At 45.2% G+C, this 24,789-nt stretch overlaps 1 protein-coding gene across 1 annotated transcript; it reads right to left on the bottom strand.

Annotated features, from left to right (window-relative positions):
- Window positions 1-437: 437 nt before the first annotated feature.
- Window positions 438-24,302, bottom strand: Plcd4 (phospholipase C delta 4). Its single transcript, XM_028760590.1, has 18 exons — window positions 24,214-24,302; window positions 19,754-19,809; window positions 19,458-19,616; window positions 18,160-18,388; window positions 16,601-16,730; window positions 15,371-15,602; window positions 11,134-11,335; window positions 9,898-10,042; window positions 8,789-8,941; window positions 5,764-5,937; window positions 4,248-4,343; window positions 3,961-4,129; window positions 3,333-3,449; window positions 2,554-2,726; window positions 1,831-1,966; window positions 1,156-1,305; window positions 971-1,078; window positions 438-611 (listed from the first exon to the last, which is right to left on the bottom strand). Exons 2-17 carry the CDS (start codon window positions 19,773-19,775, stop codon window positions 972-974), a joined length of 2,394 nt encoding a protein of 797 aa, XP_028616423.1. The 5' UTR covers window positions 19,776-19,809; window positions 24,214-24,302; the 3' UTR covers window positions 438-611; window position 971.
- Window positions 24,303-24,789: the final 487 nt, after the last annotated feature.

The following is a 24,789-nucleotide window of genomic DNA, read 5'->3' as shown; positions in this document are numbered from 1 at the left end:
TTTGTCAGAAGAGGATTTTCACCCATCCTGCTTCCTCCTAGAAGCAGCTTTAATCAGCAGTCGGAAGATTGGCTCAGCAGCTGCATCAGGGAGTTCAGGCATCGAGGGGTGTGAAGGCCTAACTGGGGAAAGCTATACACCCTGTCTGCTTTTGCCCCATTCCTTATAAGCTTCTCTTCCATTCCCTTCTTATGCAGCACAAAGAGGAGAGCCCTTGGAAACTTTGTTTCTCTGCACCACAAGGCCCCCCTCCATACGTCCCCTCCTGGCCAAACAATCAGGCCATACACCCAACTGACTACCCAAATGCTCTTCCCCCTCCATACTTCCCCCTCCATATTTTCCCTTCTTGCCCAACAATGACAGACCATACAGGAGCCAAATTGGACAGAGAAGCTCTATTTAGACCAGCTAAGGAGCAGCAGTCCAGTGGGGACTCAGGGCTGTGCATTGTTCTCTAGAGAGTCATAGTTTTGGGTCAGGCATTCTTCCTCAACCTTTGCCTTGATCCTTCATTGGTCCTTTGGCTGGCTCTGGATTTTGAGGAAGTTGTAGGTTGGAAAGGATACTGCATCTGTAACTTGTTCTGCTTCAAGGCCCTCCCTGTGTTTCTAGTCAGAGATGATAGGAAAGATTAACAATGGCACTAAGCCTAGGGCAAGAATAAGGAGTAAACTGTAGCATAGAGTGCACAAAAGGGAGGGCAGGAAAGACTAGATGAAAGATAAGATTTGCTTAACAAGGGCAAGGTATGCTGGTCAGAGCATCTCATGCCCTTAAATACCAGCACTCTGGAGGCAGATGGATCTCTGTGGGTTTGGGGCCAGCCTGGTCTATTTAGTGAGTTCCAGTACAGCCTAGGCTACATAGTAAGATTCTGTCTTAGGGGAAAAGGGTAAGGGGCAGGGCAATTTTGTTCTTTGACATCTAAAGCCAGTATATCTATCCAGCCTTGCTGTGGAACACCCACCTCAGGGCTCATCCATATCCAGGTCTTCCTGCATGCAGGTGTACACAAAGATGGAAGCTGGATGGAGGCTAGTGCCATCTTTGGAGAGCAAGGATACGTGTCGGTAACCTGGAAATGAGCAGAAGAATTGGATCAGGAAGGGAGCCACAGTTGGATATGGGCCAAGAGTCTAAGGTTTGTCTCACCTTGTTTCATACAGGTCCAAGGCAGGGAGTATTGGCCAATAAATTTATTTCGAGATTTCCTGCTATAATCCTTTACCACAAAACGCAACATAGCAAGTTCAGGCACCTGGATCCGGAAATAGAATGTCTCCCCCCAGTATGGATTGATACCTGAAATGGCGATAGGAATAAAGGAACAGACTAACCATCTTCATTAGGCCCATACTGAATTGCTTTCCCTGCATTCTCATTTAATCTAGATGCCAATCAGTATTTTACAAGTGAAGACACAGGTACAATATACAGAAGCAGGGGCTAAAGAAATGGCCCAGAAGTTAAAAGCACTTGCTCCTTTTCCAGAGGCCCTGAGTTTGGTTCCCAGAACCCTTGTCTGATGGATCAGATCACAGCTGCCTATAACCCAGTCCAGGGAATCTGATGCCCTCTTTTGGCCTATGTGGAAACACGCAGGTGGTGCACACACATGCACATAAATAAAATGAAATCTTTTAAAATAAAAAGCATAAGAACTTTTCCTAATTCATAAGCCTGTAAGGGAGGGCCAGGATTCCCTGGATGATTTCACTTTGTCTCCCATGAGGGTGCAGAGTTGCATGGACTGCACCAAATGACCAAATGGACAAGACAGAAGGGAATCAGCAGTCTAGACTGATACTTCCCCATGCTGAGTCTCACCATTGTTCTCCACACAGCTGGTCTCATACTCCATTGTGTCTTCAGGAACACCAGAGAGCTCTACTTTCACCAGTGGATCCACAACACTTGTCTCTTGGGTTTTGTCCACTTTGGGGAGTCGTTGGCCACTGATGACCTGCAACCAGGACACAAACTTTATGAGTCTCTGCTTAGCCTAGCCTTCCCTCATCCAGCCCTCACACCTTTGAGAAGACAGGACTTGCACTACAGCTTCATAGTTTGCAAAATCTTGCATAGATAGTGTATTCTAGTTTCCAACCTAAAACTTTAAAGGCTTTAAAGTAGGCACACCAGTTACAATTTTCTATAGTTCTTACTGTGCACCAGGAATTGTAAGTACTTTTAACTGATAGTCCTCACAACCCTTTGAGACAGGTTATAGAGAATTACCCCATCATACAGATGAGTTTACTGAGGTTACAAGTTAAGGAACTTGCCCAATGTTGCACAACTAGAAAATGATTTGAAACTAGTCAGTTGGCTTCAAAGTCTGCAATTGAGTGATATCTTCCCTCTTTGATTTATTTGAGACAGTCTCACTTTATAGCTCTGGCCTGGGATTAAAGGTATACACTACCACTCCTGGTAGAGAATTTTCAATCAATTACACTCCTGTCACGTTGAATCACCCCACCCACTGTCATACACATACACACTTCTACTTCAGCTATTCCAGGTTCTTCTCAGCAGTTTCTGTCATACCTGGACTACAAGGATCTTGGCCTTATAAAGACTAATGGGCCTCTGGGGATTGAACGAACTCTGGGTATCTCTCAGGAATTCTGGCTTCAGCACATAGCCAGAGCCACCATTCTGGCGGAAGAGCCCATCATAGATATCCATTGCACTTCCTGCAGTCTGCATATTCATAGCCACTGAGAATCCCAGGGAAAAAAAAAAAGAAAAAGTCACCTTGGGAGCTGAGTGTGACAGTACATACTTGTAAACCCAGCACTCAGGATGCAGAGGCAGGAGGATTCCCACAAGGTCAACACCATCCTAGTCTACACATCAAGCCAGGGCTATATACCCTGTTTCTCCTCCCTTCCCCTCCCGCTTCTACTCTTGCTTTCCATATGCATACACACACTATTTTTTCTCTGTGTCTCACACACATATACACCTAGGTATATGTGTGTTGTATGCATGCACACACATCCTCCTTGGCCTTCTAGCCCCTTTTTCAGGGGAATTAGAAGGTAGTAGGTATAAAGATGCCTGCTGGAGTTGGGTAGCACACTTGGAAGACTGAGGAAGAAGGATATAGTTTGAAACCAGCTTAGGTTATAGAACAGAGCATGGTCCTCAAATCAGTGTTTGCTGGGAACATTCCAAAAGATAGGACCACATTTCTCACCTTCTTCCCCCCTAGTACTCCTTTAAAACATCCCCCTAACCTCCACAGCCACTTTCTCTAGGGAATTTACCTCCCATCAGCTGATTCTCCACTCCCTTCCTCCCTGTCCCTGTTGTCTCCTCACCCATCTGGCAGCCTACATTCCAGTGTTCCTGGGGGTTAAAGTTTGATGAATCTGTCCTCATACCACTGGGATACACGCGGCATAACTGTCTGGCATTGTGCTGTACAAACTCGTTGCCTGTAAAAGGGTATAAATAAGGAGATAGAAGTTCTGTCTCTTAAGGTGGGTTCTCCTACTTCCCTGTTCCCAAGGATCCTTTCTACTTACTTCACTATTCTTGAAATCTGAGGCTGGCTCCAGAAAGGTAAACACCTCCCCAAAATTTTCTTCTCCCTAGAGCTTTGTGGGCATTCTTCAAAAATCTTTTCCTTTGTGGGTTGATAATGTAACTTAGTCAAGTGCTTGCCTGGCAGGCATAAAGCCCTGGGTTTGCACCCCAGCACTGCACAAACTGGAAATGGTGGCACACAGAGTAATACCAGAACTTGGAAGGTAGAGACAAGAGGATCAGAAGTTCAGGGCGATCCTCAACTACAGGGCAAGTCTGAGGTCAGCCTGAGCTATGTGAGACTATAGGCCTGCTCTAAGTTTCTGAACCCAGTCTCCCTATTGCTTCCTTGTTCTGTTTCTTGGGACTTACCTCCCTGCCTGCTAGGCCTGAAGTTACCCATCCCACTTTTCTTCTGACCTGCCTCCTTGATGAGGTTTTTGGCCTTGAACTCAGAAAAAGATGAAATGTCGTAGATGTGGTAGTTTTCTTTGGAATGAGTGAAGCTGCAGAAGGGGACAGTCCTCAAGTAGACAACCAGGGAAGATAGGTCTGGGCACAAGATGGTTGTGGAACTCTGGAGAAGAAACTGGACAGGGAGATGGTACTGAATTTAACATGGTTTGGAGAGAAAGAAGAAGCTAGTGGCCATCCAACCTGAGCCTCTGCCCGCTGCCTCCCCACTATAGTCTCCCCTCCTGCCTCACCTGCTTTGACAAGCGAATGGACTCAGGAATGGAATTAGGAGCCTGGGCCAAAACATGACCACAGTTAAGCAGGCAAGGCATCGGACACTTCACAACCTGGGGGCGAGGATGGGAATAAAGGCAGTCTGCATATACTGCTCGGATCAGTGTCAGTTCTGAGTTTGGAAGGTCATTTCTATGCTACATCTGGGATAAAGAGTCTTTATTATTTTTAAACAAAGAGGCATCAATCTCCCTACCTCTCTTAAAAACAAATGAACAATAATCATCTTCAGTCAAAATGTATACATGATCCTTGCATGGTGCTGCATGCCTTTAATCCCAGCACTCAAGAGTCAGAGGCAGGTAGATCTCTATGAGTTTGAGCCTAGCTTGGTCTTGATAACGAGTTCCAGGTCACCCAAGGATACGTATCAGGACTGCCTCAAAAGACAAAACAAACCAAAAAGCACATGAATCCAGTCAGACATGTCAAACTATGATGGTCACAAAATCCACATCTGTAAGGATTTGAGGACCTCAGAGCATTATCTTTGGATTTATTCCTTAATAAAGTCCTTAATTCTCATTGTCATCCCTAAACATAACAACAGGCTTAAATACCACAGCCTCAGAACAGGATAAATCATAAGTCAGCTGAGTAAGCCAGGAAAGTACACAAGAGAGAGAAATGCAGACTTCACACTGGGGCCCTGGAGGTCCCACAAGCAGGACCGTTTCTTACTTGGCCTCCCCCTACTTGGATTGCTCCTCCTCAAATGTATCTTTTCCAAAACACTTTCTCTAACTAATCCATCATAGATGAGACTGAAGTCACAGCAATCAGTGGTCCAGTAACTTCTATTCAAAAATAGCTACACACACACACACACACACACACACACACACACACAGAGAGAGAGAGAGAGAGAGAGAGAAAGAGAGAGAGAGAGAGAGAGAGAGAGAGAGAGAGAGAGAGAGAGAGAGAGAGAGACTGAGACAGACAAACAGACACAGAGAGACAGCAACAGAAACAGAGGAGTGCCATTCAGATTTGCCTTTAAGGAGTTTGTGAAGAACAAAGTTGTGTCCAGAGCCACTTAACTCCTTCATCTCTTCCGGCCATCCGTGTCTGCTTTCTTGAACTTGCCTCCCCTCCCATCAGAACCTGTCTATTTACCTGAAACACCCCATGCCACTTGGACTCAGGAGAGAGCCAAGCAAGGGTTTCAACTAGAGAGGTGTTAAATGTATCCATTTTGAATAAGAAGCTTTGGTCTAAGATTCTGTGATCCATGAAGTTGGGAAGCCACTACAATACATGTGTAGACAACAATAGATAAGGGACAGTATTGCTATAGATGGTATAATGCATAGTGATTCAGTAGAGGCCTCTTTGAGAGGAAAGAGCATTTTTTTCCTCCTTGGCTCTCCACCCTTGGCTCTAGACTCTTCAGAAACAGGTCCTCCACTTGTAATGCATGATCACCAAACACCATTACAAACAAAACAAAACAAAATCCTAGTCCTGACTCACCTTCTTCTTCTTCTTCTTGTTCCCAGAGGCCTGCTCCTGGGACTCAGGCTGAGGCTGAGTGTCCGACTCAGGGGAAGCTAGGTCCAGATCTTTCTCCAGCTCTTCTTCTTCTTCCTTGTCAACCTCAATTGTTCTTAACTTCTTTCCTTTCACCAAGATCTTCCCTCGGAGCTGCTGGAAGACAAAAACAGAGACATGTCTACTTGTCTGCTCAAGTTCCTCCTGAAAACAGTGAAGCTCTCACCATCTCAAAGACAGAAGAACAACTCGGGCTGTCAGAAGTTTCCCAGACGGGGATTGATTCCTTAATACAGTTGGTAGAGAGTCACTTATTTTCAAGCAAATGTATGATGTTTCTAGCCATATGAAAAAAGAATCAATAGGCCCTCACTCATTTTACACACTGAAAATCCCCTTAAAGATTTACATATATAAAGGACATGGGAGTATGGAGAGAGATACTGGTTTTTGCATAGTCTTATAATAGAAGAGTCTTTAGAGAAGACATGAATTGAGAGTTGGTTGAAGCCTGTAGTTCCAGCACTCTGAAGGCCTAGGCAAGTAGAACTAGATGCTAAAAAGTGGCAACCATGCCAGTGCACATTGTAATCCTGGCACTCAAAAAACTCAGGACAACAAAAGCAGAAGAACTTCTGTTGCTTGCAGTTATTTCTTTTCTGTTGGTTGCAGTATAATTTGGTAATTTTTTTCTAGTGAGTAGTTCAGCAATTATAATCAAAATTGTGAAAATGCAATCTCTCTCTCTCTCTCTCTCTCTCTCTCTCTCTCTCTGTGTGTGTGTGCGTGTGTGTGTGTGTGTGTGTGTGTGTCTGTGTGTCTGTGTGTCTGTGTGTGTGTCTGTGTTGAGCAAGGGTCTCATGTAGCATAGGCTTGCTTTTAGCTCACATGTACTAGAGGCGGGCCTTGAACTCCAACTCCTAATCCTCCTGATCCAACCTCCTGAATGCTGGAATCACTACATTTGGCTAAAATGTAAACTCTGGCCAGCACCTATACATGCCACAGTACCACCACCAATGTCATACCTAGAATGCAAACACTTTAACCCAGAATTCAAAGACTAAATAGACAAAGCACATGGATAGGATGAAAATTATTAACAACCTAAGTGTCTGCTAAATGTGTAACTGAATAAATGACAGTCCTATATGGAATCAGAACAGCACACTGAAGAACTATGATGAGGAAAAGACATAGGGCTGGGGATATAGTCCAGTGGATAGCATGCTTGTCTAGTATGCACAAGGCCCTGGGTTCAAGCACTGCCTAAACTTGCTGTGGTGGTACACACCAGTTATCCTAGCACTTGGGAAGTGGAGAAAGGAGGTTGAGAGGTTCAAAGGGCGCCTGGGCTACATAAGACCCTGTCTCATAAACAAACAAACAAACAAACAAACAAAAAGTTGGGCAGTGTGGGCTCACTACTTAGGAGGCAAAAACAGGCAGATCTCTAAGTTTGAGGCTAGCCTGATCTACAGAGTGAGTTTCAGGACAGCCAAGGCTGTGCAGAGAATCCCTGTCTCAAAAGGGGGGGGGGGGGAAGAAAAGATATTCATGAAAACATACTTATGATATGAAATTTAAAAATATGAACAGTAATCCCATTCATGTCTTTTCTAATATGAATTTCTACATATATACGTTTGTTTAAGCTTTTAGAAAAATCTACTGATGATGCTAGAAATGTGGCGCACTTGGCCAAGTGCTTCCCCAGCATGTACAAAGCTGAGTTTGAATCCCAGCATATCATAAATTGGGTGCTGTGGCACATGACTGTAATACTAGCACTTGGAAGGTGGAGACAGGAGGAACAGAGGTTCAAGAAAAGGTCATTCTGCCGGGCAGTGGTGGCGCACGCCTTTAAAACCAGCACTTGGGAGGCAGAGGCAGGTGGATTTCTGAGTTCGAGGCCAGCCTGGTCTACAGAGTGAGTTCCAGGACAGCCAGGGCTACTCGAAAAACAAAAACAAAAAACAAACAAACAAACAAAAGTCATTCTTAGCTACATGTAACAACTCTAATGCCAGCCTAGGCTTCAGGAGAACTGTCTCAAAGAGGAGGAAGAGAATCAGGAGGAGCAGGAGAAAAAGGAAGAAATGGAGGTATTAGCAACAGATGAAAGTGTAGCCCAGTTGTACAGCTCAGCATCAGTGAAGTTTGGTGCTGAGTGAAAATAAATCCACTGAGCCAGCAAGATGGCCAAAGGCCTGGTGATTGGAGGAGTTTGCTCTCCGGGACCACATGGTAGATGGAGAGAACCAGCTCCTGTTGATTTCCACACTTGTGCTTTACCATGGCACATGTGCCACTACCACCTCCTAAATAATAAATCTGATACTCTTAAACCATGTATTGATATAGACTGTTATGAAAGTGGCTAGAGGGGTTGAAGGGATGACTCAGTGGTTAAGAGCATGGTCTGCACTTCCAGAGGTCCTGTGTTCAACTCCCAGCAATCACATGGTGGCTCACAACCATCCAAAATGAGATATGATGCCCTCTTCTGGTGTGTCTGAAGACAGCTACAGTGAAGACAGCTCATATATATAAAATAAATAAATAATTGTAAAAAAAAGAAAGTGGCTGGAATAATAATGGAGAGAATTCCCTTTCTCAGTATTGCTTGTAAAGTCTTATGAATTATAAGCTACCAAGAAATAGTAAGGGCTAGGAATATAGCTTAGTTAGTAGAGTGCTTTCCTAGAGTATAAAAGTCCCTGGGCTTGATCCCCAGCACCACAGAAACTAGGTATGGTAATATATGAGGTATTACATGGTAATATGTGGTAACAGAGAGGAAGGTCAGGAGTTCAAAGCCAGTCTTGACTACATGAGATCTTGTCTCCACAAGCAAACAAAAGGAAGACAAAAACCCTCACCAACAAGTATATTGAAAAGCAAGATGGCCATTCTGAAGATATAAGAAGACAGGAGTGTAGAAGAGGAAGCCATGGTGAGATTGTGAAAGACATAGTAGGGCCTGGCTGGGCTCCAGAGTCCCTACCTCTGGCGAGGGCAGTATATCAATCAGTTGACCCTCTAGGGTGGTGCTCAACAGCCACTCTCCCAAGATCTCAGTCAGATGATGTGCCATGGTCTTCTGCTGTTCCCAGCTGCAGTGGTTATCCAGAGACAAGATGAGAGGGTAGTCTGATGACTGGCAGAGGGGAGGGGATGAGCCATTCAGAACTATTAATTCCTATAACCTCCTACTACAAATCCTGAATTCCTAGGCCCCCACTTGTAAGCTCCAATGAATATACTGATTGCTAAACTCCCCCAACCCCAATATAGGGCTCTGTGAGCACTTAATAAATCTTTGGTCCAGTCTTTGGGACATAGTCACATCTAAGGAGCACTGCTGAGACCCTAAGACTTAGACCTGGACCAGAGCCAGTCCAAGTCATTCTGAGGCCTTTGAGTTTTCAGTCTTGGTGTGGATGTCAGATTATTCTTCTAGCTATGCGCTCACAGAATACTATCATCTCTAGATTCCTATTGTCCCCCAGCCCAACTCACCCATGTCTTTGTTCCCCCCACCCCCACTACTTAGGTAAAAATGACAGGTTTAGAAGTAGCTACTAGCAAATAGCGGTTGTTGCTAGTTTGAATACTGTATGAATACTAACTACCAATAACAAATACAACACTTAATCATAGTAATCCTTTGATATTTGTCTGATGCTTTATAGTTAAAAACTTCTTTTATCAATTGGACAGTGGTGGCACACGCCTTTAATCCCAGCACTTGGGAGGCAGAGGCAGGCAGATTTCTGAGTTTGAGGCCAGCCTGGTCTACAGAGTGAGTTCCAGGACAGCCAGGGCTACACAGAGAAACCCTGTCTCGAAAAACCAAAAAAAAAAAAAAAAAGAAAAGAGAAGAAAAGAAAAAAGAAAAACCAAACAAACAAACTCTCTCCTTTTCTTTCTCTGTCTCTCCGTGTGTGTGTGTGTGTGTGTGTGTGTGTGTGTGTGTGTTTATGAAAAAACCTTCTTTTGTCTATATCAAGCTGCTGGCACTAACTGTCCATCTGCCCTTCCAACCCTCACCAGTCACACTTCCCTCAGACCTTCTTGTCTTTTGTTGTGTTATTCCCAACCTGGGGCTACTACCTGGAAGGCATATTGTGCTAGTGTTGCCAAAACATCTTTGAACAGGATGCGAGAGGTCAGGGTATGCCCATGATAGACAATGGGCTCTCCGTCAGGTCCATCCCATGTATCCACCTCCACACAGCGGCACCCCCGTTTCAAGGCCCTGCAAGAACCCCAAACCCCCAGAGGCAGGAGAGGTCAAGGTGTGATCTTCTACCTAGAGAGCATCTTCTACCTAGAGAGCAGCCTCTCCCTTCTCTGGAAAGAACACCGCTCACTAGCACTTGCCCATCCAGACCACTTCAAGTGCTATTTCCCCGGAGGCATCTCAGTGCACTGGGCCATGGCTGCAGCTCACATCTCTCTCTACCTAGCCCCAGTTCATAAGCTTCCCTAGCAATTCATTACACATCACCTCCAAATATTTCCACTACTGTGGATTCTGCAGGTGCATGCCTCTCTCTCCAATAGGAACCTAGGACATCATACATGCCTTACAACGTGTACCCTTCAGGCTACCCAGTCATTCAGTTGCCAATGCTACAGTGCTGTCTGACTATTCAGTCTCATCATGATTAATCACAACAATGGCAACCACCACTTATTAGCTACCGACTGATAGTTTGTGCCCTTTAGTCTTTACAAGAACCCTGGCAAAATGGGCACCGTAATCATCTATAGTTCACAGAGAAACATACAGAGGTTGATTAGCCCCAGGACACTGAGAGACCTAGAATTTGACCTAGAGTCAATTGACTCCAGATTTAACTCTACATGCCACTGACTTGCCTTTAAAGCCATGGTTCTCAACCTGTGGGTCGTGACCCCTTTGGCAAACTTCTAGCTCCAAAATTTTACATTATGATTCATAACAGTAGCAAAATTACAGCTATGAAGTAGCAACAAAAATAATTTTATGGTTGGGAGCCAACACAGCATTAGACTCTGGATTAAAGGATCGAAGCATTAGGAAGGTTGAGAACCACTGCTTTAAAGTATCCCATGGACAAGCTCAAAACAAGCATTGGGGCTCCTGAATTCTCAGTTTCCTAGCTTGTGACAAAGAGAAGGATCCCATTTATCCACTGGATTTCATTAGCATTCTGCTAATGTCTAAGGTGTTCTCCAAGTGCCTCGGGTATCCGGGGACCCTAAGGCCCTAAGCTCTCTCTATCCTGACCTGTGTTATCTACTCCTTAGCTTCCCACAGGCAGTCCATCCTATGAGCAGGTCCCCCCTCATACCACCACGTACCGTATGTATCCTTCAACACTGCTTTGGCTGCAGAGCTGGTCCCCCAATAGGTAGGTGTTGTGAGAGGAGTTAATGTAGTAGTGGCTGAGAGGCTGAGTCATATCCTGGTAGAGAGGGAGGCAGTCGGGGTTGAAGATGTTTCCATCCGCAGAGCAGAGGTAGCTGAGGAAGCCTTCCTTGCTCAGCACATGCAGCAACCTGCCTAGGGTGTGAAGTGGGGGCCAGGAGAGTGAGGAGCTCTAAGTGAGAGGTCCGACACACCCACAAGCCTATTCCCCACACCCTCCCTTGGGATCCTGTCCCTTAGATGCCTATTCCCAGTCAGCAGAATCTGAATGTGCCACTTGTTGTATCTGCAATTTAAAATGTTTCTTCTTTGGTTGGTGGCTCAGTCTCTGCAAAGGAGAGAGGGGATGGGGTCGAGGGAGAGATCTTTGAGAGGGGACTGGGAGGGAAGGCAGCATTTGAGATTAAATTAAAAATAGTTAGTTTAAAAAGTTCCTTCTCATAGGCTGTTAAAGAAAATCATTAAGACAATTTTCGGCCTCAGATTTTTCCCTGCTATCTAGCCTCGCCCCCATCTCTCCCTTTAAGACAGGATCTCACTAGGTAGCTCTAGCTGGTGTATAACTAACTCTCTATGTAGACTAGGCTTGTCTCAAACACACAGAGATCTAACTGTGGTGGTGAATGCTTTTAATCTCAGCCCTTGGGAGACAGAGGAAGGAGGATCTCTGAGTTCTAGGCTAGAACTCAGTAGTTCTGGTCTACATAGTAAGTTCCAGGACAGCCAGAGCTACATAGTGAGACCCTGTCTTGGAAACAGAACACCAACCACATAGAGATGTTTCTGCCTCTCATGTGTGCTGGAATTGAAGGCATGTGCCACAATGCTCTCTTGAGCTCACTTGCATGCTTGCGCGCTCTCTCTCTCTCTCTCTCTCTCTCTCTCTCTCTCTCTCTCTCTCTCTCTCTCTCTCTCTCTCTCTCTCTCTCTCTCTCTCTCTCTCTCTCTCTCTCTCTCTCTCTCTCAATCCCCCCGCATCTATTTTTTACTTTGTGTATGTGTATAACGTGTGTGAAGGGCTGCATTGCTATGGCACATGTCTGAAGGTTAGAGGACAATTTGCTCAGGTCATTAGGCTTGACAATGAGTGCCTTGTCCATTGAGTCATCTTGCCAATTTTTCTGAGTGATTTCCTCTTATAAATAAGATTTCTATCACTAAGAAAAGTTTTTGGGAGTCGAGCAGTGGTGGCGCATGCCTGTAATCCCAGCACTTGGGAGGCAGAGGTGGGCAGATTTCTGAGTTCAAGGCCAGCCTGGTCTACAGAGTGAGTTCCAGGACAGCCAGGACTACACAGAGAAACCCTGTCTCGAAAAACAACAACAACAACAACAACAAAAAAAGGTCATTCTTAGCTACCTGTAACAACTCTAAGGCCAGCCTAGGCTTCAGGAGAAAAAGAGAAAAGTTTTTGAAGGACCTGGTAGTACACACCTATAATTGCACCACTTGTGAGGCAGAGGCTATAGGATTTTGACTGGGTTCAGAGCTAGCCCTGATCACATCATGAGGTCCTATCTTCTTCCCCCCCTTCTTCTTCTTCTTCCTCCTCCTCTTCTTCTTCTTCTTCCTTCTCCTTCTTCTTCTTGATGGACTTGGTGGGATTTTATTGTTGGTATATTTAATGTGTTATTTATTTATTTTATTACTTTTATTTTTTTACAGTCCAGTCATCATCCCTATCCTGGTCTACCCTCCCACAATTCCTCATCCCATCTCTCCTCCCCCCTGTTTCTAAGAAGATGTCTCCCCACCATGAGGTCCTATCTTAAAAAACTAATAGACCAAATACTCTGGTCCAGGGTTATCCTATAGAACTGTTGATGACCATGAGAATGCTCCTTCTGCATTGTTAGACACAGCAGCCCCTAGATACATGCATCTATGAGCACTTGATTGTAGTCCATTTAAAGGTACATAGTTCTTGGAGTTCACACTTTGACAGCACAGAATCCAGTCCCAAACCTAAGTATAATCTAGAAAAGTTATTAGTATTCTGACCAAAGTGCCTGTGCTTCTTCCTTGGGCTGTGCAGCTACAAGACCTGACTTATGACGAGGTGTTTGGAGGGGGGACATTTGTCACTATCTTTTTTGGCTATATTCTTGCTGAGGAAATAAATGGTCCTTTGACTCCTTTCATGGGTCTGACTGTTCTAAGCATGGACTTCATATAGTAACAGCAATGATTAGCAGCTATTGGGCACTCACTCCTTGCAAGGACAGCACCTTCCTAACACGTGAAGTCAGTATTGCAATATGGCTACTACAGCAAGTTAGGACAATAGATAGCTTAAGTGAAGGAACTGGGATTTGAACCCAAGCAGTCTGATGTCAGGGGACATGCCTTGCACTACTGGACTGTGAGGTCTCACTAATTTTGTCAAAAAGAGGCTTGGTTGGAAGGTATGAGGACCTGATTCTCAGGACCAGTTCCCTTGACCTAGGTTTGACAAATCATAGACAGAGAATGGCAGCAGTTTGGGTAGAAAGTCTCAGTTGAAGGTTCCACTTTTTAACACGATGCACTGGAATTCGGTTCTCAACATTCATACATCAGAGAACGCCTCCAGCTCATAACAGGTGTAATTGATGTAATCGGTCCTGCTCTGGAAACAAAAGATCCAATCGTTTCTTCTGACTTCTTCAGTTTTATTTTCTGACTAGCATGGTTGTACACACTTGTTTGGGGGGTTTTGTTTTTTTGGTTTTTTGGTTTTTTGTTTTGTTTTTTTGAGACAGGGTTTCTCTGTGTAATCCTGGCTGTCCTGGAACTCACTCTGTAGACCAGGCTAGCCTCGAACTCTTGAACTCTCGAACTCAGAAATCTGCCTGCCTCTGCCTCCCAACTGCTGGGATTAAAGGCGTGCGCCACCAACGCCCGGCTGTTTTGTTTTGTTTTGTTTTAAGACAGGTTTCTCTGTGTAGCCCTGACTGTCCTAGAACTCACTCTGGCCTCCAACTCAGAGACACACCTGCCTCTGCCTCCTGAGTGCTGGGAACAAAGGCGGGCACCTCCACCATGGCCTGGCCTACTTTATCATTTCCTTCCTTCCTTCCTTCCTTCCTTCCTTCCTTCCTTCCTTCCTCCTTTTTTTTCTTTCTTTTCTTTTTTTTTTTAAATAATTTTATTTATTTAATGTATGACTGCTCTGATCCATGAGCCAGAAGAGGGCATCAGATCCCTTTATAGATGGTAGTGAGCCACCATGTGGTTACTGGGAATTGAACTCAGGACCTCTGGAAGAACAGTTAGTGCTCTTAACCACCAAGCCATCTCTCCAGCCCCAGGCCTGGCTTTATACATGGATGTTAGGATCTGAGCTCAAGTTGCCATGCCTGCACAGCAAACACTCTTACTTATTGAGCCACCTCTCCAGCTCCCCACGTGATCTCTCGAAATCTCTGTTTTATATAATAAAACTTAAGAATAGAGCCCATCTTATTGGGAAGGCTAAAACAAGAAAAGAATGTAGAGATGTTAGCACATTGCAGGATATTCAGTGAAATCCCAACAGATTGATGGTTTTCTATTTTTCAAGTTGCCATGAGGGCTAAATTAAGTGAAGAATGTGGAAGTGTTTTGTAAATAATTTCCTATGAATATAAACTTCTCATGCTCTGAAAAGAATGGAGGGATGGAAGTGAGTCCACTAAGAGTAGAGGAAAGTAATATTTTAGCTGCACTTATCAAATGCCAGATACTTGGCCTCATGACTGCCCCAGGCTTAAGCTCACCAGATTCTTGATTCAAGGACTTAAGGACTCAAAACCAACTTAAAGAACTTCCAGGAAGCTAACATTTAAAGGAACGACAGCCATGAACCACAGGGCAAAAGCATTGTGTGGGGAGGAGGTGGGAGGAGGGGTGAAGCGCTTTCTTCTTCCACTGAGGACAAAGCCGATACGGTGATGTGATGTCAAATGTGAGCTTAGGGAAGGGACAGGACCTCATGCTTTTCCTCCAAAGGGATGAAGGTCTGTCTCTGTCTTAACTGACAGGGAAGGGCTGCCCTGCTTTAGGTGATGCGGTTCAGTGAGATGACTGGGGAGGAGCCAGGAGAAAGGTGGACTCAGCCTTCCCTACAGTAGAAGACTCTGTGTCTGGGTCTTTGTTTGGCCCCTCCTTTCCCCAATCCCTTTGTCTAACATCTACACACCCAGTTCTTACCATTCTCAGAAGGCTCATAGCGGTCAATGAGTTCCAGAGCAAGGTCAGGGGCATGGTTGTCTTCTTTCTGTTCCTCTCTAAGGAAATCCACAAATTCCAGCAAGGTCAGCTTCTGTTTGTCAGATGAAAAGTTATCGAATAGTTCTTCAATCTCAGTGCGCTTAGTCAGGGCCTTATAGAACTGTACAAATTCTTCTAATCCCAGAGTATCAGACTGGGTAACATCTGCTGCCTGCAAGAGATTTAGCAGGGCATGGATGAACTCTGAGAAACGGGATGATCTTCATTTGTCCTGCAGGGTTGTATGGCCAATAAGTTTCAGGAGTCAATATCTCTCTCTCTCTCTCTCTCTCTCTCTCTCTCTCTCTCTCTCTCTCTGTGTTGCTGTCTCTCTCAAGCACTGGGAGTAGCCCCTAATATAATACATGCACACACATAGACACACACAAACACAAACACCTCATGCCTGGCTTTTTACACAGATGCTGAAGTAGAACTTGAGTCCTATTCTTACATGGCAAGTACTTTTAACACCAGAGTCATCTTCCCAGGTCCTATAAGGTTTGTCATAACATGTTTATAAAACTCTCAGAGAGCTGGGCAGTGGTGCTGCATGCCTGTAATCCTAGCACTTGGGAGGCAGAAGCAGGCAGATTTCTGAGTTTGAGGCCAGCCTGGTCTACAGAGTGAGTTCCAGGACAGCCAGGGCTATACAGAGAAACCTTGTCTCAAAAACAAAACAAAACAAACAAACAAACAAAACTCTCAGAGAGTTCCTGATATTTCACATGGTTACAAGTCACTGTAGTAAATAAAAGACAAAGGTTTATCTCTGTCATTTAATGTGAGATGGAATTTTTGGTTTGCTTGGTTTTTCTGAGACAGGCTTTCTCTGTGTAGCCCTGGCTGTCCTAAAACTTGCTCTGTAGACTAGGCTGGCTTCAAACTCAAAGATCTGTTTGCTTCTGCCTCCCAAGTGCTGTGACTACAGGCTTGCACCACCACCCTAGGTCTTAATTTAATGTTATTTTTTATAAAGATTATGACTCATCCTCCCAAGAAGACTGAATGGCCAGAGCCTTATTCCCCACACAGGTCCCACTGAGCTTACTATGGTAATGGATTACACAGGAGTCGAGAAGTGAACACTACTAGGTGGGGTCAGAGACCTTCTGGCCAAGTGAAGACATGGCCTTGCTGGTTCCTGTAAACCCTCCCAGGCAAACGCACCTGAAAGAGACTGAAAGCATATTCTTCATCCATTTCCACATTCATCAGAAGCAGCAGCCGTTGAGCTTCTCCGAAACTCATCCGGCCATCCTGGTTTATGTCTGCTTCTTGGAACCACTCATTCAACATTCCAGTAGAGTCAAGGCAAAAGCTCGATGTGTGTGAAGTGCGTGTGTGCAGTGTGTGTGTGTGTGTGTGTGTGCAGTGCGTGTGCGCTCATCTATTGAACCCCTTCTCTCTTTGTTGCCAGTTTCTCTCCCAAACCAATTCATTCTCTACATAGCTTCTAGAATATTCTCTCCTGAACATAAATCTATCTTGTCACTGGATGGCCTGGGTGCCTGCAGGAACTTATCTCCCTGTTGTTTACAGAAAGAAACATAAAATCTAATACAGAAGTTAAGATCCTCCTACCCCTGTGATCTGGCTCAGCCCAGTCCTCTCATTGTACCTTTCTTTGTCCTTTTGCCAGACTCAGCAGCTCCTTCCTCTGAACATCACCTGACCTGCTTCTTCCGTCTCTTTTGCCTGAAGCCTTTATTCATGCTATCCTTTCAGCCAGGAGTGCCTTCCCACACTCCTTCAGGTTTAAATTGAACTACTTTCCTTTCTCTCTTTGACAGGGTCCCAGGTAGCCAAGGAAGACTTTGGTCTTCTGATCCTTTTCCTTCTGCCTCATGGGTACTAGGATTACAGGCACACATTGCCATGCCAACTATATACAGTGCTGGGATCAAACCCAGGGCTTCATGCATGTTAGGGCAAGCACTCCACCAACAGGGCTACATCTCTGTTCCAAAATCACGTTATTTCTTCCCTGACACTTTCTCAGAACACTCTTAGGTAGAATCAAGTATTTCTCTAATTTAGTACTTAAATTATTTACACAAATTGATTCTTCCCACTAACCAAAGTAATATATATGGTCTCATTGATCTTGAGGTCCCTAAAATTAGGCACAATGGTGGATACAATCTGGCTACTGGGTGCTGAATGAACATATATATGCATGAAGTAATGTGCAATCTAGAAACCTCTTTTACATGTATTGGAGAGTCTGTAAGCCACTGTGTGTGTGGGTAGGGCATCAGAGGACAAGCTGCAGGAGTCAGTTCTCCCACCATGTGGGCAAACTCAACCATAGGTTGAGTTTAGGTTGTCAGGCTTGGAAACAAGCACCTTCTCTAACTGAAATACCTCACTGACTTTATCTAGCAATCTTGAAGTGAGTCTACACCACTGTACCTCTAGGAGCTTCTTCCCACACCTGTGGTAGTGAATGCTTGCTACTGGGATGTCTGTTTACTTCACAGGAGCAGCACATTGCTTGTCCTTCTTCCTCTCATTGACCCTTCCTCCTATCCTAGGTTCTCAGGCTCATTTTCAGGCTCTGACTGGAAACATCCATTTCCCCTTCAGAATCATCAACCCTATAGTTGGCCCCTGTCTCTCTCACACAACTTGTATCTTTTTCTGCACCCTTCCCATATTCCCTTGGTTTGCAGCATCTGACTCCTTCAATAAACCCTGCCCACACCCTAGCTCCACCAGGTTGATACTGATCCAGTTGCTCCTGGTGGTCCATGCTGGCGACAAGATCCACCAACAGCTGGAGTCCTCGCATCCAAATCTGGGCCTCTTCAACACTGTTGGCCACTAGGTCCAGGTTGGGGCGGCGCCCATGAAAGACAATGGTGAAGCCTTGCTCCAGGGGGAACTCTTCCACCAGATAGCGCAACAACTCAGAATCCTGGCCCTTACGAATCCTCTCCACATCAGAGATTGAGACTGCCAGAAAAGAAGCAGGTGGAAACATTGAGGAGTCTGACACACAACAGGGGAAAGGAATGGTGGTGATCAGAACTCCCTTCTCCATGGAGACACAGAGAGGAGGATCCCAAAGGCCATTCAGACAAGGTGATGGAGACTCAGTGATTCAGGAGTTCGAGTGACTCCATGTTTTCTTAGGCAGCACATCAAGGAGCTTCAGCTAGACCTGGCAAGACCTGACCCAGCCATCAGCTGACAGAGTGAAGACCCAAACTTAACCCCTCAGTTTCTACATCTTAAAGAATGGATGGTCCCTTTCATGGCAGGTTGCAATGGTTCCCACAGGAGAGCTAGTGGGGCTGACAATTACACCTGTAAAATTGGTCCACCAAAGAGTACACTGTATGCCTATGTTTCAGGTCTGAAGGTTTCCTCTTTCCAGGTGCCTAGAGGGGAGTTAGAGAAATTCTTCCAGCTTCTACCTCAGCTCGAGGCAGTGTGGTTTGTGAGTATTGATTATGTCTCTAGAGCAGACTCTTTATTCTGTGATCAAGAGTTTAAAGGTACCATAATGAGCTTGGCCAACAGGGTTGACACAATACTGGGCTGTACTTTATGCTTTGAACTATTGTCATGGCTAATGTTTATGAAATCCAGTGAGGTTTCCTGTTTGATGTTTCACACATTAGCTTGGTGCATCTCTATAATTTACAGGTAGGTGCAGGTTAACCCCCATTTTGTAGGTGAGAAACTTTAGTTCAATTAAATAATTTGTTCAAATCAACTCAACTAGAAAGTGTCATGACCAGGGTTTTAGTCCAAACGGGGCGACATCATATCATAGTCAGAATAACCATGATATTCTATTATTTATGGAGATTTATCATGTGCCAGGGCTCTTCTAAGCCCCTTCTGTGCAATAACTAATTTAATCCTCATTACAGTCTTACAGAGGCAAGAGATGTTGGTCATCTTGTATAGAGCCACATAAGTGAGTCTGGACAATCACAAAATCCTGGTCCCTCCTCTGCCTTCAAACTTCTAGATTCCACCCACATGCCCACCCACAGCTATCAAGGTCACTCACAAGTGGGCTTGGGTATGCTTTCAGGTTGCCGTCCATGCCAGACTGTCATGCCGTCATCCTGAAGTCTGAAGTATCTTAGCTTCTTCCAGCTTTTGGTCCTCACCTTGCGCATCATTGTGCCTTCTTGCATCAGCACCAAGTCCTGATCAGTGGCCAGTACTGAGCCAGGAAAAGCAGGGGCGTATTTACCCAGTGGGAAGGCTAGGGGGCCCAGAGGAGCTTTGGCACCAGGGTCTAATCTCCTCCCACCCACTGGGCTTTCCTCCAAGACCTCTTCCCATGCCGGGGATACTCACAGTCTTGAATCTGAGATGTCATCACCCACTGCTCCACCAGTTGGTGCCAGAGTCACCTAAAGGAACAAGGAGGAGCAAGGGGCTTTGGGTGAATCCTGCAGTTGAAGAGAACAAGAGAAAGAAACCCAGGATCTCCTTCGTGGCATGGATCAGGTACTTCATCTCATCTGTAGCTATTTGCATTTCTGAGTTTGCTGACTCTGAGGCTTAGCTAGGCTAAGAAACCTGTCTCAATTCATATACAGATTGGAGTTTAAAATAAGATACATAGATCTTTGTTAACTAGTTCCCATGGCTATCTCCAGGCAAGGCTAAAGCAGTGTTCCAAATTGCTACCCTACACTCATCTGGTAACGTTGCTCCACACCTTGCTCATCCCCCCATGTCCTTGTTATTGGGGTCTGCCATATTGCTGCCAACCTTTATGAGAACCTAGAATCTGTCCACACCCTAGCTGTCTTTCCTCCAGGTAGGATTTTTCCATTTTTTCCTCTTGAAGCCCTGTCTACACCCTCATGTACATCGTGCCAAACTGCAAAATAGCTAGCTAGGGCAGAATCTTTTTTTCTTTCTTTCTTTGAGACAGAGTCTCATGTAGCCAAGGCTGGCCTTGAATCCCTGATTCTCCTGCTCCCACCTCTAGTGCTGGGATCACAGATGTGAGCCACCATGCCCAGCATCAGGTTCAGCTCTTGATCAGCTCATGCTGAAACTGACAAATCTCAAAGCATAAAGCACGAGTGAAAGACCTATGCTTAAACAGAAATGTGCTGTAATTACTCATGTAAAGTTGATAATTTTGACAGTGATAAACATGTAAAAGAAAACCTCAAAATTCTGGGAAGTAGCTGGCCCTGGTGAAACACGCCTGCTATCCCAACATTTAGGAGCTCAAGGGTAGCCTCAGCCACTTAATGAGTTCTATGTCAACCTGGGTTATATAGGACCTGTCTCACAGAAAAAAGAAAAAAAGAAAAAAAAACCCTCCAAATCTGTTAATGCATTCCATTAAAATATCATGCAGTTTTAGGCTAGAAAGATGGTCCAGCATTTGAGAGCACTGGTTGCTTTTCCAGAGAATCCAGGTTCAATTCTCAACACTGATACAGTGGCTCACAACTATCTGTAACTCCAATTCCAAAAGATCCAACATCATCTTCTGGCTTCAGTGGGCACCAAGTGGTACATAGTCATGCATTCAGGAAAAATACCCACATACATAAAACCAACACATTTTAAAGTGCCATCCAATCTAACTCCTAAATGTTTACAGATGAATAAGCAAGAGAATGTGATGTGACCTGTGTAGACACACAGCATATAGAACCCTAATTCCTTGTCTTTTTCCTTTTTCTTTCTTTCTTTCTTTCTTTCTTTCTTTCTTTCTTTCTTTCTTTCTTTCTTCCTTCCTTCCTTCCTTCCTTCCTTCCTTCCTTCCTTTCTTTCTTTCCTTCTTTCTTTCCTTTCTCCCTTTCTTTCTCTCTTTCTTTCTTCTTTTTTTTCTTTTTTTGAGACAGGGTCTCTCCTTATATCCCTGGCTCTCCTGGAATTCACTCTGTAGACCAGGCTGGCCTCAAACTCACAGAGATTCCCCCTTCATCTGCCTTCAGGTGCTGGGGTTAAAGGTGAGTGCCACTCTGCCATGCCCTTCTGTCCACCTTTAATAAGAAGACCTATAAAGCCACCTAGTTAGGAGTAACTCTTTTTGAGACAAAGTCTCTCTCTATAGCCTTGGCTGTCCTGGAACTCGCTCTGTAGACCAGGCTGGCCTTGAACTTAGAGATCTGCCTGCCTCTGCCTCCCAAGTGCTGAGGTTGTGCAGCACCATACCTGGCAGTAACCCTAAGGAGAGTACAAGAGTCACTGAGAATGTACTTTTCCGGCTTGAAGACCTAGAGTGGTCGCCCTAAAGGTGTAGAGGAGTGAGGGGCAAAGGAGAGAAACAGTTATGACAGTTTTAAAAGAAGTGTGTGTGCTCTTAGCTAAGAGCCCTTTAGATGGAAGAAGGGTCCCAAAGCGCTCCTTCAAGGACAGAAAGCATTTCTTTTTCCAGGTGTGGATACACTATCTGGAATCTTCATACGGCTTAAAACTGCTATATGAAGCCCAGAGGACAAAGTAATGGGTCACTCTTAAACTCCTTGGCTGCTCAGACAATCGTGGGCTGAGGGGACCTGAGATTGCAGCTTCCACCATGTAGGCACAGGACACTGTAGTTGGTTGTGGGATTGGAAGAAGACAGAATTACCTTCTCTGTCCCTGTGTACAGGAACCTTACATGTCCTGGAACATGGGAAACCTGAGAACAGAGCCCAAGATCCAAAAACAGTTTCCCAAGCCAGCCTTAAAAAACTACTTTGCCTCTTCCCTCCCCCCACTCATCTAACCTGTCCCCACTCAAGAGAGGTGGTTTTAACTTGTATCTATGTGGGGTACGGTCAAGCGTGTCAGCAGCACCTCGGGGAAGCCACAGCGTATGAGACCTGAGCTTCATGGAGGAGAAGCTTCACGAAGACCAGAAAGATTGGCTGTCCTGACAGGGTCCTTCAGTGACACAACTGCAATAGATTGCAGGTCTCTCTACAACCGGTGCAGAGTTCACCAACTCTTCCCTTAGAAAAGGCCTTTTCCAGAAGGCACGTTGAAGGAAGGCCTGGGACCAGTGAGGGGCACCGATGATCTTTCTCTCCACTCCATCATCTTCTGGGTCCCCTACATCCCGCCAAATAACTTTCTTTTCTTCCCGTTGTCTTGCCTCTCCCATCCCATGCCTGACTCTTTCTTGTCCTTTCTTTCTAGCTCACTCCTTTCTCTCTCACCAACCTCTCTGCTCCCTCAAGTCAAGCTTTTTGGGTTCTCTTCTTCTTAACCTTCTCCTCCTCCTCTTTCTCCATCACCCTTTACTGCCATTTCCCTTCTTTATCTCCACTAATTCCCAATAGCCCTGGCTCTCAGCCCCTTTAAGGATTTTGAGTCTATAGTTCAGGAGAGAGGGCACTTTCATTTGGACACTCAGTAACATGCCTCTCCTTTCAGCCTCATTTTCCCCTGTATCCTAGGAGACCGACTAAACAAAGTGCCCAAAGAATGTGTTAGAACCTAAGTGTTCCAGGGCTTGGTGTTCCCGCTGGTGTCTGAAAGGAAGGATGGTTACAACGGATGCAGGTGCAGTGGGGTGAGAAGAAAAAGGAGGTTTAGGGGAGGGGGCACCAGCAAGGACTAAAGGATAAAACTCTAAAAGTAAGAGAGATTGGGTCAGCCAGGCACAGTGGTCATCTTAACACGTGGGAGGTGGAAACAGAAGGATCAGGTGTTCAAGGATCATCTTTGGCTATATAGGATGTTTGAGGGTGGCCTGGGTTCAGGGTAGGGGGAGATTAGCACATATGCATATATTTGGGATCTTTGAGGATACAGATAATCATGTTGGTAATAACAGACACAGACTTTTCTAGTACTAGTGACCCAGTATTACAGAGCAAGCAAGATTTGGTTCTGTACTTCCAAGTAGCTTTATATGACCCTCAGATAGAGTTTGGAAGTGTTAATACCATGTGGCAATGACATTATCGTAGGAAGTCAGGGCATCTCAAATTTCTTTCTGGGAGGCAGGGAGGAAGAGAGCTATTTTGTCGACATTCTCACTTCTGAAAAGGATTATGGCTAACCTGTTTCATATAAAGTGGATAGGCTGGCTCTGCTCACAGGTCATACCCCTTAGAATGTTAGAATTTGAAGGCTCTCTCAAGTCCAGAGACTTAAGCCTAGATCAATTATCTCCAGGAGAGTGTTTTAGAATTTGCCAGATTAAGATTTCCAAGGGTGAGGAGAGCATATTTAGTGGGCACCCTAATAAGCAGTCCTGGCACAAAGGCCACCCTGGGTATCCCTAAATCTTATTACAGATCAAACAGTTGTCTGTGGCCTTAAAGCCCCATGGCATACAACCTGCTAGTGTACCAAGAACATATCTTGGCTTGTTAAGCAGGCAAAACACAGAGCACAGAATAAACTCAAACTCAGACTCTTTCCAAGGCTGTCTTAAAATTATCTCTGTATTACCAGAAGTTCAGATGTCTCATGTTTTGGACAACCCTCACTTGGTAACCTCAACAGTCTGTTAATGCATCTTCACTTATGAGAATCTATTCTCATTCTGCCTCCTGTCTTATTGGGGCGGATTCACCTCTGAGAGGTGGCTACAGTCAGCACTCATGGTCCCGTACAGCTAAGAGGTTTCTCTATAAAAGGGTGATTGACACAGTCGGGAAGAAAACGGCTTTTAGGAGTCAGAGAGGGTAAACTGGAGTGAACCAGGAAGAGGGTGGGAGCTCTGTGGAGCCTCGGGGTGGGAAAAGAAGCCTAGTTTAACCTAATACAGGTATGCATCTGTAGAGCTGAGTTAGGGCTCTGGCAGGACTCAGTTTGGCCAGAGGCTGGTTAGAGCTCAGGGCTCTTACCTTGGATAGGATAGTAATCCTGTGTCCGCAATGCTCTCCGCTGAGAATGAGAAGACTCCTTTTCTCCTTTGCACTTGACTGCTTCCACCCTCGACTGCAGTTTGTAGCTGTAACTGGCAAAGTTACAGCCAGAGAGGAGGAGTGGGGTGGGGAGACGTGTGAGCGCTTTCCTAGGTCCAGCCTATCCAACTCTTAAAGGCCCAGGGCACTGATCAAGAGGAGGAGTTGTGGGGGTGGAGTGGCAGAAAAAGATTAAGGGAATGGATTGAGGTTGATAGCAACACACCTCCAGGGAGAAGGCTCTTGGCTGCCTTTTATCTCCCCACCTGGACCCCGTACTGACCCCAATCCCACAATTGTTCTCAAAGTGAAAGCCAAGCCTGTCTATTGCAGTGCTTTGTGAATCACTGCTTTTCATTCTGGTCAGAGTCTGTGTGGAATACCACTGTTTTTGCCCTCATTTCATCTGGCTGCTCTCCATGGTGTCTCTTTCCACCAGCTTGTTGCTGTGTTCCTGCATCCTGCCTCGCAGGGGCAATCAATCTGAGTCTGTAAAAATACAGGCGCTGAGCAAGA

This window comes from Grammomys surdaster, unplaced genomic scaffold (genome assembly GCF_004785775.1).
Source record: "Grammomys surdaster isolate TR1022 unplaced genomic scaffold, NIH_TR_1.0 126546, whole genome shotgun sequence".
NCBI lineage: Eukaryota > Metazoa > Chordata > Mammalia > Rodentia > Muridae > Grammomys > Grammomys surdaster.
This window is presented reverse-complemented; position numbering and strand designations above follow the sequence as displayed.